This window comes from Bombus terrestris, chromosome 6, assembly GCF_910591885.1.
Source record: "Bombus terrestris chromosome 6, iyBomTerr1.2, whole genome shotgun sequence".
Lineage (NCBI taxonomy): Eukaryota > Metazoa > Arthropoda > Insecta > Hymenoptera > Apidae > Bombus > Bombus terrestris.
The window spans coordinates 2,491,745-2,509,850 of record NC_063274.1 but is presented as its reverse complement, the minus strand read 5'-3'; the positions used below and the strand labels follow the sequence as shown (position 1 = coordinate 2,509,850).

At 33.5% G+C, this 18,106-nt stretch overlaps 3 protein-coding genes and 2 long non-coding RNA genes across 8 annotated transcripts in view; 2 read left to right on the top strand and 3 right to left on the bottom strand.

Annotated features, from left to right (window-relative positions):
- Nucleotides 1-3,685, top strand: part of LOC100648555 — a 28,396-nt gene extending 24,711 nt beyond the window's left edge. Inside the window, exons 5-9 of the mRNA XM_003395902.4 lie at nt 1,239-1,364; nt 2,432-2,521; nt 2,656-2,735; nt 3,319-3,426; nt 3,496-3,685. Of these exons, the coding sequence (XP_003395950.2) occupies nt 1,239-1,364; nt 2,432-2,521; nt 2,656-2,735; nt 3,319-3,426; nt 3,496-3,663 (572 nt within the window). The 3' untranslated portion in view covers nt 3,664-3,685. The remainder of the gene's footprint in view (nt 1-1,238; nt 1,365-2,431; nt 2,522-2,655; nt 2,736-3,318; nt 3,427-3,495) is intronic.
- LOC125385237 overlaps nt 1-10,456 on the bottom strand; it is a 50,962-nt gene extending 40,506 nt beyond the window's left edge. Inside the window, exons 1-4 of the long non-coding RNA XR_007224295.1 lie at nt 9,701-10,456; nt 9,062-9,235; nt 8,824-8,905; nt 8,545-8,654 (exon numbers count right to left, since the gene is read on the bottom strand). This is a non-coding gene — a long non-coding RNA (uncharacterized LOC125385237). The remainder of the gene's footprint in view (nt 1-8,544; nt 8,655-8,823; nt 8,906-9,061; nt 9,236-9,700) is intronic.
- On the bottom strand, nt 2,045-3,190 carry LOC125385239. Its single transcript, XR_007224298.1, has 2 exons — nt 2,723-3,190; nt 2,045-2,616 (listed from the first exon to the last, which is right to left on the bottom strand). It is a non-coding gene; the product is annotated as an uncharacterized LOC125385239 (long non-coding RNA).
- LOC100646465 (protein LLP homolog) lies at nt 3,906-4,986 on the bottom strand. 2 transcript variants are annotated; one of them, XM_003395888.4, is made up of 3 exons: nt 4,827-4,986; nt 4,349-4,612; nt 3,906-4,274 (listed from the first exon to the last, which is right to left on the bottom strand). In XM_003395888.4, the coding sequence occupies exons 2-3, from the start codon at nt 4,506-4,508 to the stop codon at nt 4,015-4,017; spliced, it is 420 nt and encodes a 139-aa protein (XP_003395936.1). In that variant the 5' UTR covers nt 4,509-4,612; nt 4,827-4,986; the 3' UTR covers nt 3,906-4,014. The 2 variants fall into 2 exon arrangements, with proteins under 2 accessions (XP_003395936.1, XP_003395935.1); XM_003395887.4 differs by having other exon boundaries at nt 4,349-4,523.
- Nucleotides 10,457-10,520: 64 nt separating the features above from the next.
- Nucleotides 10,521-18,106, top strand: part of LOC110119337 — a 44,202-nt gene continuing 36,616 nt past the window's right edge. Inside the window, exons 1-4 of one of the 3 annotated variants that reach the window (XR_007224291.1) lie at nt 10,521-10,724; nt 10,945-11,247; nt 13,664-13,762; nt 14,429-16,374. Coding sequence is in view for 1 of the 3 variants with exons in the window: in XM_048406475.1 (XP_048262432.1) it covers nt 11,213-11,247; nt 13,664-13,762 (134 nt within the window). In the remaining 2 variants the exon portion in view is untranslated. Of the gene's footprint in view, nt 10,725-10,944; nt 11,248-13,663; nt 13,763-14,428; nt 16,375-18,106 lie in introns of those variants that run through there. The other 2 variants (XM_048406475.1, XR_007224290.1) reach the window with 2 other exon arrangements.

Here is an 18,106-nt window from a genome sequence, read left to right as displayed (position 1 = left end):
CAATCACTTAGTTGCCAACTACTTACTTTCTCTTCTATTGGGTTGGCAACTAAGTGATTGCGGATTTTTGCATTGGGAATAATGACAAAATCCGCAATCATTCACTTTCTTTTCTATTGGGTTGGCAACTAAGTGATTACGGATTTTTGCACTGGGGGTAATGACAAAATCCGCAATCACTTAGTTGCCAACTACCTACTTTCTTTTCTATTGGGTTGGCAACTAAGTGATTACGGATTTTTGCATTGGGGGTAATGACAAAATCCGCAATCACTTAGTTGCCAACTACTTACTTTCTCTTCTATTGGGTTGGCAACTAAGTGATTGCGGATTTTTACATTGGGGGTAATGACAAAATCCGCAATCACTTAGTTGTCAACTACCTACTTTCTCTTCTATTGGGTTGGCAACTAAGTGATTGCGGATTTTTTCATTGGGGGTAATGACAAAATCCGCAATCACTTAGTTGACAACCCAATAGAAGAGAAAGTAAGATTGAGAAGAAACCCAAGAATTATAATAAAGCTAAGGGAAGAATACTTTATTTCGTTGGCAAAAATTTGACGTATCATAGTTAGGTCCTTTGCAAATTTAAAAAATATCGATTTTGGTTAAAATTCAAACTGATCTATCGCTATTCATTTTTATATTGTGCGTGTATATAGCATTTAATAGTGTATTATTATTAAGATTATTTGATACTGTAATATTATTTTAATACTATCATCGATTAAACGATAACTCAACGTTAAACACGTTGAATAAAAAAATTTGATCGCGTTTCACTTTCTACGATATAATATTATATGTTATCAAAGCTATATGGAATATGCGAATAAAATGTGTCCTTCGTATAATTAAGCCAAAATGATTTATACAAATCTTAGACACTGAAAGAGCACTCAATTTCCTTTATACTCGCCTCATTTTTTTATGTCGATCAATGAGCAAGTTACTTTAAATGGCACCGATCCCCACCTTTGCCCACTTATCCTCGATCACTCACCAACTAAACGAGCAATCTACATTGCCAGTAATTTATTCTGTAAAATCCTCGAGCTCATTTCGAGAAATTCATCGGACCAACGAAAGGCAACGTTTTATTGCGGAGAATTTGCGCAATACTACTGGCCGGAAATCGAAGGACTTCGCGATGGATCAGTCGGTAGCGTGCAGCTGTCACGTTTATGCAATTAATTTTTGCACGAATTAGCATAACTTGTCTACCAACGTTACAGACATCGACGAGTGCGTGACAGAGAAGCCCTGCGATCAACTTTGCAGAAACCTACCCGGAACCTACGAGTGCCACTGCAGACCCGGTTTCCAACTACAAAAAGACGGCCAGTCCTGTCGAAAGAATAGTGAGTAATCGTTGGAAAAATTCTACTCGACTGTCAAAGATGAATTTGTTTTCGAGATTTCTCGACAGTGACTAATATGCTATTGAGAAACACACGAAGTAGCACTTTTCGACCAATTTACATGCTATCTATGAAACGTTACACATACGCTGCTGCTAGCACCAGCGAACAACAAGTTTTTGAATGGCTTCTCGTTGTTCTCGTCCCATTGTACGTTCTCGAATTTTAAATAAACCAACGACAATGTTCTTTTTATCGAAGGGACTATACCGTTTTGTCACACCGTTCCCATTGATCTTGAACCTCAGTGTCATCTACACGAGGTCTGATTATATGAAAAGAAAAAGGTTGCCAATGGTCAAGTTCAAGATCGCTCGAAATTGGCTGAGCTTTAGAAAACAGACTGACATGTGGTAGATTGACCTAAATTTTAAGCTTGAGTGATTTTCAGCTTAAAATGTGACCAAGCCGTAATACAGGACACAGACGATAAGTGTAAAGTGTGATCTATTTAAATAAAAGTTCCAATCATAATTTTATTAGGAATAACTCTAGAGATTATATTATAAAAGAACATTAAAAAAAAAAGATTGTATTCCTACAATCCTCCTGCTGTTTTAATATCCCTAACAATAAATATAATTCTTTTCCCTGATACAAGTAATTCGAACCATTATCAGTAATTTCAAACCATTTTTATTAATTTACTACATCCATTCTTACTATAATAGAATATCAAAGTATTATATTGTTTCCATTAACTTTAATCATAAACTACAGATAGAACTAAACCATCGTAATAAAGGCACTGCCACTTGCTCTATAAGGCAGAAAGAGGCGATCATTGAATAAATTTATTACGGGATCAAATTTCTTTTCAAACAGTACGCAACGGTATGTAATAGCGTCAAACGAAATGCTGCACATCGTAAACGTACATTACGTCTTTAGTATCAATATTTCGCAGTCTTACAAGAACCGGAAACAGTAATCCTTGTCCTAAACCTGAGAATCTGATCGCGGATCAAATTACTTCCACTTTGATCACGCTTTCATCTCTTTTTCAGTCACCGAAGATACAGCATTCGAGGCTCGAGACTTGGAGAATGATTTCCACGAAACAACAACGACAAAGCGTCCGGCGATCTCGTCGCATGGTTTGTAATTGTAAATTCTTCTGTTCTTTGCCTTTCTTTCTTCTTGCTCTCATTTCTCCAATATTATTTCCGTAAATGCAAGCATACTGTGAATTCTATGGTTAAATGACAATATCAGAGACTCCCATTTACAGATACAGAAAACGAGGTGACTGACGATGACCTCGATCAGGACTATGAGATTATACTGAAAAGGCTTACCAAGCTCGAAAAGGTATGCCAGACAATGGCTTGCCATGTGTTATTTGACTTATAAGGGAGAGATACGCTCGCGAGACGATAGAAACGCGGATGCAGCAGGTTGAAGGATTTCCTTCTTATTTTAAAGTCTAGTCCGATCGTTATGGGCATGTATGAATTATGTAGAAACTTGAAAAACAGTTTGTTCCCAGTTTTGGTGTTAATAAAAAGGGAACTAGTTGGGGCTGATTTTCTAATATCTTGAAGATTTAAAAAATTCTTTAACATAAGTGCATTTGGTATGTCACAATTTTTTTCAAACTTTTATTTCATTTATAAGCGGCTCTATTAAACCAACCAACAAAGATGAATATTAATATTTTGTACGAGTGGGTAACACTCAATAGTATCTCTACTACATTACAATTTAAAATAAAGTTATTAATTTGTCGTTTAGTTTTGAATCAACATTCAAAAATAGATAATTCGCTGAAATAAAGAAAATTCGGATAAAAATAATTATAAATTTATGTGATAGAAGTAAAAATCACAAACATGAAATGTTTGGATAATGAAATGATGTCATGTATTATATTTACTGCTTATTATATCTTTAGCAATTCGCAAAAGGGAAGAAGAGAGATACAGAAACGACGGACATGACTGTCAAAGTTGCGTCTGTGGTTGAAACTATTAACGAAATGAAGAGATCTATCGAAAATGTGGTTAGTTACCACTTTATTAACGTCTCATAAAATATATACTTCTGTTTAAAAACGCAGTTCTGTTTATAGCAACTCATGCAGCAGGAGATATATCAAATGAGGAGCAAATTGAGAGAATACGAATTAGAGAGAAGAAAAATGCAACATTTAACAAGTAGAGTGGTGGAACTGGAAAATCGTTTAAGATTACGTTGCAGATCAGCAATACCAATGAACACTGGCTCAATGAAGTTTTAAAATTGCTATAACGAAAGAAAAGTGTCAAAAACATTGGACATTGCCCATAGATGTAATATTTATGTGAGAAAATTGCATACTATCACTGCCATCTCTTTAGCTTTTATGATACTTTATTTAGAATATAGTAGAATTTAGAATATAGTAGAATTCTAACTTAAATAATCATTATGATTATTTGTATTCAGCTTTATAATAAAATGGAAAAGAAATTTGAATGATGTTTGCTGATTCACACAACATAATTAGTATAACAGTTTACTATAATAATACAATTTACTTTTGTTACTTACTAATACAAAAGTAAAGAACAGTACTATTAATCAATGCTATCAATTTTATATAGAAGATTTACTGTTGCTTCATTGCTTTCCTCTGTCTCCTTGTTAACCTCTTATGTGGCTTTATGTTTCCCTTTTGCTTTTTTGGTCTACCCTTCTTGATCTTCATAATCTTTCGTCTGTTCATCCATATAGGATAATTTCCATACTGATCCAACATTGTTTTTTTATTATATATCCTTTTATCAGTATCCACATCCATTTTTTCATTATCCGCTTTAGTGTCATCATTAGCTTTTTCATTTTCCTTTATTGTCTTGGCATCAACAACTTGAGACAAACGTTAAAATCAATTGAAATCATTATGTAAAAATAGTAACATATTAAGCAGAACCGTGCCCTACCTGTAGCAATTTTTGATATTTCTGACATTTCAACATCTGGTATCCCATTCTCATCAATACCTAACGTCTTTTTTAGTCTTTCTAATTCTTTTACTTTATAGCGTTCCCTTTTAATTGCTCTACACTTCCTCTTCCATTTACTACGTAATGATTTTCCCATTTTGTTTTTATATATCTAAATCATAATCGTAATAGTAAATTAATTATATTTTATCTAAATAGTGATACATTATTTGAGTAACGAATATGGAATTCTAATTTTATCTGTAATAATAAAATTAAATTTATTTTTAATGAACATATGAATATTAAAAATGAACAACTGGATTGATGTTGAACATTTATTAAATTAATTAATAATACGCAGAAATTAATATACTACTTGATAGTGATATAACCTCGAACTACGTACTCGAATATATGCAATATACTCGAAAATATAAACTTAAAAACAATTAATTGCATGAATAATACCTACTTTAAGAAATTATATTCTCCCAAGATATCTTCGTAATAACTACTATATCACGTACTAAAAATCCGGAACACGTGGTATAAATTGTAACAGATCTCTAACAATCCTGACAATGGAAATCCTAACCTCAAATGTGTTTAAATTTTACTGTGTTAAGTGGCGATCTCTACAGGTCGATATTACAAAACAAAATTATACAACATAGACAATGTAAGTAATAGAACTAGAACTCAATGCACTAGAAACCGCTTTTACCATTTTAGTGTCATTTCCACTATTATCAATTCAGTATAGAATAAGACTGCAACGATACATGGAATTAAAAATAAATTTTACCATGAGATGTTAATAAATAACATATAGGACAAGATATCTTATAATTGTCGAAAATCTATCCGAAAAAATGTATTATGCTATAGATCAAACTTCAAGGAATAATACTTTTTCAGATTTTTAAGTATGTATAATATCTTACTCAAAGATTCAGTTTATGTATATTTCACAATTTTAGATTTTACAATTAATAATTACGAGCACGGCTAATCAGTTTATAATATTTGCTATATAATTCATAACTATATCATAACTATTAACCATAATGATACAGTACAATGTATTTATCAAATATTTAACACCAATTGCCTAGCTCTCGCCACGTGGAAATTGCTGTGAATAGGAAGCTCCTCTATCCAAAAATACATATATATATATATATATATATATATGTATTTACATGTATACATGTATACATACATATATATTAACGCTCTGCAAAATATTACAAACTTAATTATCACTATTTTTCGCATTATAAACTTTTCGCATTATATAAATCATATTTTTCAATATTACTTTTCTTTATGTACTTGATATGTATTTAATCTTAAATCATCCTTAAGCCAAGTTAAAAATATTCATAAACACTAAACAGATATATTTTCAGTAACAAACGCTCTTATAAAAAAAAATGTTGAAAAATAAACCAACTTAGAACAGATCATCCACTTGAAATTGTGAGTGAAACATTTTTTCTATCTTGTGACACTAATGTACCAGTAGATTTACATATAACATACAAAATTCTCAAAATAAACCGCAATGAGTGATTTATCATGAAAAAGAATAGAAAAAAAGTTGTTTAAATCTTGAAAACATACACGACAATAGAGTGTTTTAATCATTTACGCAATACTAATAAAAACTAATCAATATACTCATATTTAAGTATACGCAACACTAATAGCGGAAAATCCAGTACAACCATGTTGGAGGTTGCTGATATATGACCATTTCTGTGCAGCTAGTTTTTAGCTACATCAGGTGATATTCAGAAAGTAAGAATATACTTCAACAATCCCAGTGGAACAATTTTGGGCATTTTTACAGGCGCAACACTAATTAGAAAACGCTATATTCTATCAATGCAACTATCAACTAATTGTAAAAATAATTTAAGGAATCGCGTTAGAATACTAATTGCAATACAAATTTTCAAAATGAATTAAATAAAAATCACTATTTCTGTATGAATGAAAAGTTACTTCAAATATTCTCGATAACAACAAACCGCAGCATTACAGAATTAATTAAGAATTTACATCTCTTTAATTCAACTTTAGATAAACAAAAACGTGTCAAGTTATAATATTACTTTTTAATAAATTCTAATTATTCATAATAAGAAATACGTATATACAATGAGGCAAACACGGTCATTATTCTATCGCAATGTTAATTAAAATCGAAATCAATTGTTTTTCGTAACTCTGATTTAGAACGGAAAATTTCGAACCAAACCAATTATTCGTAATATTAATAAAACAAAACGCGATTTGCCCAAAATTATGGTAGGCCGGAATGTACTTCAGCCAAAAAACAAATTAATATTACTACTACTACTACTACTACAAATATTAAAAGTGACCATAGTGACAAAGTAGTAACAATAATGACTTCCTATGCCCTGAATGATCCAGAGGATGGGAAACCATTAATAGTTGCCCTCTTTCATGGCTATTTGCCGGGCCTCTTCAGCTTCTAGCCTCTTCTTTCTTCGAGCGCAATGCCCATTGAAACTTACACCTAGCGTCGATATTCTCTAATCGTAAAGCAAAAAGTAACTTATTAAATAACTAAATAAATTAATTTAATTAATTAAAAAATAATAAAACACAAGCTTATCAACTCACTCATTGCACGATTTTCCCACATAACTTGTTTATTTGGTACACTACTTGTACAATTTAATTTATTTACCATTCTCCTGAAATCGACTGACGAAGTCTAACGACCATTGCGTTAAACGCAGTAAAGATACATAAATCTTAATTTTAATTACGAAAATTGATAACCAAAAGTGTATGTATATCTTTCAAAAACTTTATTGTATGTATTGCATATCGTATGTGTAATTGTAGATAAAGATTTGGTACTATCATTCTAATTTGATGATAAGATTAATAATATTACTATCTACAATTTGTAATATTTAATAGCAGATCTGGTTATTATTACAGTTCTTGATTGAATTAATATTTGTAAATTTCTTTTTTACTATTTAATATTACATAGTCAAAATGACGTAATTCCACGTCCTAACCACACACACACAATGCCGAAAATACATCGTGCACAATACGTTAACGCATCGTCAATCGCTGAAAAATTATTGTAAATTTATGAACTATGATCGTGCCCATTGCCTATTTTACCCAAGTAACACCTGGTCACGTGAATGAGCTCCTGGCAATGAACACGGAAGAGGTTGAACCTGAAAATCCTGAGCTAAAATTGATTAGTGTATTCATGTATGTACTTTGTATCTACTGTACTGATTTAATGAATTATTAAACTTTTAGAAAGAAAAAGATTGGAAATGAACAAGAAATTTATTTTATAACTGATTCTGAATTTAATATTAATGTACATAATCTCAGGTTATCTCTTCATCAAAGCATATTTTAAAAAATATAAAAGCAATGTTGAAAACTTGTTGCTTTAATTCAGAAATTTACCTGTCGCGAAGTTTCTTCTTGCACATAACATTTAATATACTTTCATACGGAAGGAGCTGAACTCTAACACTTTATTATACAATTTAAATTATACTTCAGTTTATAATATGAAGATCAAAGAATTATGTAAATTAAGATAGTAATGAAGTAGAAGATAAAATTAAATTTGATTTATTATTAAAATTATTTATTGTATGCATTATTTTATACATTATGAATTCTCGTTATTATCATTGTGCAAGAATTGTAATAAAGTCGGAGGATATCAGACTTCTCCGCTACGAAATAATCAATATCATTTTAATATTTATTATGGATTCAAATATTCACGTCTCATGTATATTGTTATGGATATACATAATCATATTCTAAAAGTAATTCTGGTGATGCAATTATCAAACAATAATTATCAATATAATATAGTTCCTACCAGTTGTTAACATTATATTAATATTAATAATATAGAATCTTAATCACCAATATCATATTGGTAATATAAAAAATGCAATGTGCAGGAAGATCTATCCTAAGCTAGTAAATAAGACGTTAAAATACAAAGTGTTACTACTCACGAATACAATAAATACTCGCGGTCACTATACTCGCATACAATTCTACGTAATACAACCAGTCACCCGTGTCGATGCGGACCTTTCATCCTACGACATGATTGAGTGACCGGAGGAACAAAAATTCATGCGACTCACGATTAGATGCGAAGGATGTTGCCACCAACGCTGCAGTAAATCGTCCTAAGCTATCGCAAAAGCAGTCATCAAAAAAGACCCACTGCATTCCATGGCGTAATGTGAAAAATCTTTAACAAAATATATTTATTTCATAAAATATTTTTGTATTTGTTCTAATATTTTTATAATTTATTCTTAAAGACACTGTATCAATTACATTTTTTCATAATTGGTAATAATTGAAACAACAAACATAAAATACAATTATTTAAAGTATGATATTCAAAGATTACTTACATTCTTGGCTCTTGGAGCTCAGAAATCGTCACCACGAAGGAATGAATCATCAAACCTCACAGTCTCGTAATGTTAGTAAATGCTGTACATAATTTGTAACAAAGCATGTAGTATTATAAATGTTATTATTTAATTCATGTAATTAAAGCTATTACATAAATACGTATTGATTGAATAAGACTGACGATAACCTTTAAATGACAATAGAAATATGTACTACACAACGAAAATCACGCACCTGAAACCGGATCGTAATGTTTATGCCACGGTTTTCGGCGGGAGAATGACGTTCGCGTCTACAGAATCGTTTAGTTAATTTCTGACTGGCTAATGCGACAAAATTACTTTTCCAATCAGCGCCGCGCACGGGATTCAAATTTATCATGTATATCATTATACATATATTTAACTCCTGAAATTATGAAATTTAAGTATAGATTTTTATTTTCTAGTTTCTTAAATGAAATATCTATTTAAAAATTGAAAAAGATATTATTATATTTCTTGAAGTTTGTAATTTAATAGTTCTTTCTAATTTAAATATCAAATATGTATTTAAAAATTAATATCGCGAAAGAGACTGAATTGACTACAGTGACATGACCAGCCAATCACATTACTGGTAAAGTTTATTTGGCCAAATTTCGAATTTCTATTCGAACATAGAAATAAATATAATAGTTTTAAATCAATTGTCAAATAAATTGAGAATAAAAAATTTGATATGTACTAGTATAAATTTTAAACACTGTAATGATATTTTTACACAATTTTAAAAATGTTCTATTTACAAACTACAATATGAAATTTATTTATAGAATAATAAGTGATAAATTTATCTTCAAATATTAAAAATATTAGAGTAATAGAATCTTACATTTAAAAGATATTTTAAGTTATATATACCTAAGTGTATTTATACTTAGGCACATGAAGGATAAAAAACAGGTAAACAGTATGATATCCTTGACTTGTTACTAGCATATGTTTGCTTTATACGTACTATACAATCGTGTACACATAATTTAACATAAATTTCTAATAATTTACATATTCTTACGATATTACTATTTATTATACACACATAGTTAGCTTTCTAACCACAAAAAGAACTTTTCGAGCAATTTTTTTCTATATTTTGAACAAACTTCTCGTAGAAAATTAAACTATTCATAAAATCATAGAAAGAAAAGTTTGCAAGTCTTCATGTTTTCCTCTGCATTACAAGCGTAACTGAAAATATATAATATGTATGTTTTCCCTATTTGTGTCAAGCTCCAGTTTCACTTGATCTCAAAAGCGAAAATGCGTTGGCGTATTTTCATTATCCTTATCACGTTCTCAGTAGCAAACGATATTTAATTGAGATAAATACAGTTTCAAGAGCCATGCACATCGATAGATTTATTTATCAATGTACACGTAGCATAGTGACAAACCAGTTCTACCGAGGGTACAGCGTAAACGGAAACGTCGGTCAATTGCACGATTAACACTTTCTAAGTCACGACGTACGTCCACCGTTGGTATTTAGACGTTCTGATCTACTTTTCACCCCACTTGTAACATATTTATACGCATTCAGTCTTCACATGGTGACTCCTCGAACGACGCGTATCTCCTACCCCAATTATTATTTTCTGCATTCGTATAGATGCACTATCTACATCTAGTGAAGTTTAATTTATAGCCCGCTGCGACATCTAGTAGTAGACCTACTGTATCGAAGTCACAAAATTGTCTATAGAGAAATTTCTCCGTAAGGTGCATGTAAAGTAAGACGCGGATTATTATTTTTCAGTTGGTAGCGATTTGAAGCAAAAGATACAATTGCTTTTATCCGAAGTCTCGTTACGTTGAGGTTATCTTGGAAAGTGTGGGGATTATGACAAACGCTTTAGGTAAATACATATATTTTTCATTCCTTCACATAAATTAATACGGTACGAAGAATTAAAGTAAATCTATTATCAATGAAATAAACAAAGAATTACTGACAATACTATCTCCTCATAAAATTTTGTGAAAACTAAGCATCTGTACAATATTTCATTTCAAAACATACTCGATTCAATTAAAATTTTCACTTTCGCAATATACATTTGTCCATGGGTGCGTTAGATATGAATCAACTAGTACACGAAGATAAAAAGCAATTGCACTGTGCAAGAAACGGAATCACCGGCGTACCGACAAGGCATATAAACCCACTATCATCAAGAGAACTCTTATCAGGGAGTGGTGTTGGTGTTGTATAAAAGCACGAAGTGACTCGTTAAATGTAGTAATAGCCCAAAGCGAGACTGGAGTGCTCCGGTGTATGTACGTGGGCCGAGAGAGACCACTCTGTTTTTTCGCATTGTTGGCGCAAGTAGTTTGTTAACGGCGGATGTCGGCGATGTCATCTTCAGGCTTTAACGAGGAGTAAGTAATACTTACGATCCCTCTAAGCGGCTTGCCCTGGATGACTTCCGCGCTACAAATTGTCGGAGATTTTGCGAGCTACGGCAACCTGATCCTCCTCCTTCGTGATGTTCTGTTTGTTGATCGCGATGCTCACGAAAATTGGTCTCGTTAGGTTAGTTTATGATTTGGCACAGTAGGTCGGTTGAAAACCTTGATTACGTCGCAAATGATGCTTTGGCGTGTATGATAAGAAACGTAGCTATGATAAATGACATTCCATTTGTCTTCCTTTGGAAAATTTTCTTAAATAGCTTTCTCTCCCTTCTTTGCAAAGTAGGTAGCATATTCTACTATGTAGTTATTACCTACTGATTGAAACATGTCAGTTGAAAGATTACAAACCATTTCCAATAAACATTCAGCTATTAGTCAAATGTAAAATTCTCTATGTGAAATCTACGTTGGTATTATCTTGTTATATGAATATAGCCCCTAAAACAAAATATAGTATTTTTAAGATTATTTTTTAGCTTGTTTAAGTTTCATACAATAACTTAAGTTTAAGTATCTTTTAGGTTTGTAAAAATGATGTATTAAATTTTAATGTTACATAACAGTTAATCACTACCAAACCCGTAGCCGATTATACTTAATAGCAAACGAAGGGAAATTTAACGAGCAAAAAATGAGTGAACGTGTAAAAAATTGGTGGATATTTCAGGTAGTAATTGAACAAGATCAACATCACGTCTAGCTGCATCAGAAAATTCTTGAAATTGATACCAGTAACGACTTCTTATTAAAAACTTTTATTCTCCGATTAGGTCATCTAAAAAGGTTAACAAAGAGTTTAACAAGTACATTATAGTCGACATGTACAATTACGCAAATACTACATTTCATTGCAGTGCCGACATAAAATATGATTAAAAGTTCGAAACTTAATGTCTGACGGCAAGTAAACTATGATTGCAAGGTTCAATTCACCATCTATTATATTGGAAATGAAGGAGATCATTTATAAAATTACACGGAAAGAGCTGTAGCTACAAATCAGCTAATCGAGTAATTAATAGGAAATGTTAGATACAAATTGCACCCTGAATAAATGCCCAAGAGATGTTCATTGACTATTGTAAAAAATAATTAGAATTCCTACTTTCTTGAAACCTAAATCTTATGCTACCTAAATCCTTGTTTTGTTGAAAATATCTTCTTAAACTTCCATTTTCTATACCTAGATATTTCTACAACTTTCATTTCAACTTCAATCAACTTGCTCCTTAGTTCTTATTACAAATCAAATCTTTCTTTTTATTTTCATTTCTCAGAATTGCTGATAGTTCGATAATTTTTCAGCGACGTTGATTCTCGTTCGTCGAAAAATCGTTTATGCTGGATCGCCGAACCGCGAATAACGACAGGTTCGATGCACTTGAGTGCAACGGCCTTTGTCGTAATCGTGAATGCACTCTCTCCGTACATTTTTAGTGGCTGCTGGCCCCTTTTTCACGCGGAATCGCGAATCGTTTCGCTGCTCTATCGCTTTCAGTATCTGGCAACGAACGACTAAGAAAGAGACGAATGCGCTAGGTCTCGCTGAGCGCGCGAAACCTGGTTCCGTTTCTAGATCGTCGGTGCTTTCGTTTCAGTCGATTCTATGAGAATGTGAACCGCGATATGGCACAAGGACATTATGCTACACTGACCTCGTCTCCGTGTGACCCGAGCCGAATGGCTCGTAGAACCTACGTAACGTATTCATACTAGAGCGATGACGAAACTTGTTCGTCTCATGATATGATTAATAAAACACGTTTGATAGTGTTTCGTAGTATCTTATAGGAGTGGCGATTCGGATGAGTTATAGCGTACCATGAAGAATCATCGATTCTACGAAGGTGAAACAATTGAATTTCATGAGCTCTATAAAGTTCCAGGAGATGAATTTTAGAAACTTCCTGTCAATATTATATGTATGCCTTAATTAATAAAAGATGTATCTAGAAACCATAGGCGTGGTTGGGGATTTTCTACTATCTAGTTTCTTCTATGTAGGTTTTTTATAGAACATTTAATTGTAACATAACAGTGTTTGAGCCATGTTTTATTTTAGTTTCTGTTACTCGACGAATGCAACTTTCGCGTGAACCCTTTCATTAGTTCATCCGTTTGAAAAACAATGCGAGAGCCAATTAAACTCGTTTAAGCTTTAGACGTGTATTATGTAAGAGCCTACACGACGGAGGGTGGCTGCTGTCATTGTATTTCATGAATAGTCTTCCACAATGATGAGTCATTTTTACAGCGCGTGCCATTGTCTCGAACGAATACAAGGCGTCTGGCGTGTCAGAAGAATATAAATACTATTTGTTTGAATGTGTATAAAAAATGTATATTTAACTACAATTCGTTTTGTCTTCTCCATTTTTAGAAGGAGCAAAAATTCTGAAGAAATATCAGATGGTGTTTTCGTGGAGTCGGATAATAGCTTGGAACACCTTTCAGAGGATATAAAAAATTTTAGTCCACAGTAAGTTTCTTATATTTATTTTCACTTATTACTGACTATTTGATGAAATTAAAAATTGACTTTTTCGTCCCTTGTTCATTCGTACAAATGCGTTAAATATAAATGTCAAAATGCGAGACAAGGTATTGATAAGATAACAAAATACACATTTCTAGAAGTTGTGCATAAGGATACATAGATAAAAAGCAGATTACTCTGATACATGCCATTGATATAAATATCTATTAAAGGAAACGTTTAATTATAATTAGATTTGCAGTTGTAGGAATAATTATAGTATTTATAGAATTATCAATTAAGTACATATTTTCGTAATTTCAATAGAATTGAACTGTTTTCAGTGTTTTTCTCCCAATTTTTTATTACGAACAAAGTTTCAAACATAAGTAAACGTCAAATGTTCTCATAGGTTGCGTTTAAAAGTGCAATTATCTTCGAATTAAAAAAACTTCAGTCGACTGTTTCGCGGAGAGACGCGTTCGCGGTATAACGCGTCAACGAAAGTCGTAAATTCTCGTTACGATACGATAATCGACGCCACGAATCATCTTTATTTCGGTTAAGAATAGGGGTGGTTCGAATGATATTAACATTGAGTTAACAATTTAAATATAACTCTTTATTTCCAACAATTTTTGAAAACTGGAAAGTGTGTTTTCACCGAAGAGTTGTTAGCAAGTGAAGTTCGGTGACGGTGATGTCGGGGAGGAAAACTATTGATGGGTGTGCCTGGAACACAAGACAAGTGGATTCGTTGATGGGAATTTTCGATAAGAAAGCGAGGGTAACAGTCAACGCAGCCAATTAGATGAGGAAAAAACTGTAGGATAAGGATGTGTGCCGGCCGCTCCCGACCAAAGACGTTCGTGGATGGCATTATACATGGGAAAAATCCGCTGTCCCCTATTTTCCTGGAATGAACAACCCTAAGGAACGTTACGACTTGAAAGATACCGAGGGACCCAAGGGCCTTGATTGTAAAAAATGTTAAAATTTATGACGGTCCCTAGGGTTCCTGCAGCTCCGAAGAAGGATGATAAAGATCTGATGATCATCTTGACCGAGGGTTTCTTTATGGTTTATGTCACGGGGCATAACACTTGAAAATACCTAAAAATATATATATTTTATCAAATTCTGTTTTTTTATGCTTCGTTTAAAATTTATTGCATCCTCTAAAAACAATGATCCGTATTATACCACATACGTGTACTTTTTTACTATATACGTTCTATGTAAATTTTCCATAAATGTATAAAAATCCGTAATCTAAAAGTAAAGATATTTCTGATGAAAAAGAAATACAATTCTAGAGTTGCTTGATTGTATTTTGTTGACAGTGAATGTGTTAATGCGTACAAAACGTGCATGAATGTAAATAACCAAAAGTGCTCAGTGAAACGCATTCTGTCTATGAAAGAAGCTCTATCGCCTGATATTCTTCAAGCGCCTTTGGTGACGCGTTACACCGGTAAACCGTTCGCATACCTACTTATTTATATCGCGCAACTTTCACTGATAACGAGAGCAACATTCCAGAAGCGGAGTCTTCTGAATATTTAGAGAGTATACGGGTTTTACGTCGAAGCAGTCGCGTAGAGACGGCAGTTACACGTACGGACCTTCTTGTGAACGAGCGTGAAAACGCATTGGTTTCCTGTTCTTTTTCCTCGTCATCGCAACCTTGCCCCTAACTTGCACGATTTTAAAGATTCGTTCTGAACCGAGCCTCGTTGCGCGCATTACGAATAATTGTTACCATGGTAACAGTGACCTGTTCCTCTGCTAAAATATACGACGGACTTCGCGATGAGAAAAGAAACTAAATCGTAATAGGATATCGTCCTACCAAACTATAGTAAGTAATTTCTTTGCTTTATCTTTCTTCTTGAATCATTGTTTAATAGTTGTTTGCTGATTGTGTTCAACGGAGTAATTTTTAGTCTGATTGTCTGTCCTTGCATGGAATATAGCGGTAAGTTGTTATTCTTTGACGTTGTGAACCGCGTTTTCTGAATTGGTGTGTGGAAATTTTAGGCACACGAAATTAGCTAATTCTGGTCGGGGAGAATGGAAATCAAAACAACGCAATGTGTCGTTTCCTGAAAAATCTTGCTTTATGCAACGCTGAAACTACTAAAAATAACCTAATATATATGTTTATTTTCAATATTCCTAGTAATTATACAATTATATACCGAATAACTTTTTCATCTATATTTTTACATGTATACATATTTTAATAAGCTTGGGAACATAACGCTTATCGATTATGCATAGATAACGCCATAGATACAATTCGAAACTTCCTGCTAATATGTGTCGTTAAGCTATCTATATATAATACCATTTGAAACAAGCAAAATGAAGTAAAAGACGATCTCTGAACATTGATACGCTCATTCCTGTTTGGATTTAATATCAAGGAAACGAGGACATTTTATTCGATGCAGATCTTCCGAATAAAATAATTTGTACGCCCGTACTGAATTAATTTCTACGTTTTTCTCATATTCTTCCGCAACCTAGTTCGGTTTTAATATAGCAGTTTACATCACATTACAATTCTCATCGACATCATACACGATATACATTTAGAATAAATTGCACTTTGCGTTTCAGTTTGTTCGCTATACACCGTGAGTCTATTAGAGCAAAGTGCAATGCTCCAGCACGTACGCGTTAACCCGGTTTCGGTGTCATCAGTGTCATCGACGTGACAAGTAGGCCATCGTGAGCCCGAGTTCCGTTCAGTTCCGTTCGTTATCATCAGTCTCCCTAAATATTGTCTCCTCTGAGGTATGTACCTACAGTTACTCGAATTTGCTCTTTCCCGATTTTTCGTTGCATCAACGTCAGTGCTGTTGTTGCAAAAGATGAAACGCGGCATCGCGAATTCAAGTGGATGTCAGTTATTCCCAACTTTCAGGTGGGCAAAATATCAGAGATATTTAAAAGTGTCGTGGTTATCTGATAGAGGAACACGTGGGTGTGTGCGGAATAGAAATATATCAGAGTATAAGTGTTGGAATAGTATAAGTACCGTGTATGCTACTCCAGATGCGCACTCTGGCAGCGTTACATTACAACATAGCTCCGAAGCCATGGGCCTATGCATATTTATATAATTATGGAAACTGGCCTGTCTATGCCCTCTGCACTAACCTAACCATAACCTAACACCAATGTGTGCAAGGCATGTTTCTGAAAAGGCTATGAGACTGAAAGACCCTTCTTATTGATTTAATGTTAGATAATACTTAATGGCTTCGAAGGCCAGGAAAAATACACAATAGTGCTGATGTAGAGTTTTCCTAAAAGTGCCGTCTACTTCAATAAAAAGCAAAGCGTCATTGTATACCGCAGACTTTTATATATTGTAATATCCTGAAAAAACCGTTGGGAAAATTCCGACGAACTACAGGTAGTGAAGAAATGAAAGGTCCGTAACGGGCCAGGTAGGATGGGACATTCCAATGGGCTAAGTGGGTCAACAACATGGCCGCATCCGTTTAGAAGAATAGGCAATCGAAAATGGTGGACCTGACCATCTTGGGTCACCAGCAGCTGTAAGATACATGTGCATGGTAGGGGAACCGAAAACCGCGGTATAAAAGGACGTTTTGGAGGAGAGAATAGTCAGTTACGAGTAAGTTGCAACTAATTGCAGACAGAAGGTAGTCGTCACACATTAGAAAAAAAAAGAAGACACGAACAAGGTGCATAAGGAGCTGTCCCATTGAACAAAAAAGCAAACTCAGGCATACTACGAGTATGTTTACAAAATGTTCGGCATAACGAAGATAGCTAGTATGAAGAGTTTGGTCGTAATACAGTATATTATCGACGGAATTCGCGAGCAGACTAACAACATCATACTGTACGGCGCCAAGGATATTCGCAAATTAAAAAAGAAGTTCGCTACGTACGTGAACATGAAGGAAAACGCGAAGACGAAAGGCAAACTGGTCGAAGAAAAATCCAAGATGACGAGACGCGACGGAGCTATCTACGCAGAAACAAAAATCACCTAAGTGCGAACTGCCCAACGAAAGCAAAGTTGCCAAGCAAAAATGCCACGAATACGGACACGTCGCATCACAATTTAACAATGTAAGTCCTCTAAGAATGCATGTGGTGTGTCGGCAGTCGTTACAGAAAAGCGTTATAGAGACGTTAAGATCGGAGATTGCTATTTGATCGCGTTAGACACCGGTAGAGAGTTGACTTTAACGGGAATGAATCGGTACGTGAAAATTGAAGCCCCAAAATTCGATGAAGTCCGATTAAAAGGTGTCCAAAGAACGGAATAATAAGTCAGCCTTAGCTTGACTTTGCAAGCTC

Bases quoted from the DNA above. Each gene is read 5' to 3' on its own strand.
- LOC100646465 (XM_003395888.4), bottom strand. From the start codon at position 4,508: ATGGGAAAATCATTACGTAGTAAATGGAAGAGGAAGTGTAGAGCAATT. The intron at 4,275-4,348 runs GTAGGGCACGGT...GTTTGTCTCAAG, and splicing joins AATATCAAAAATTGCTACAG to TTGTTGATGCCAAGACAATA.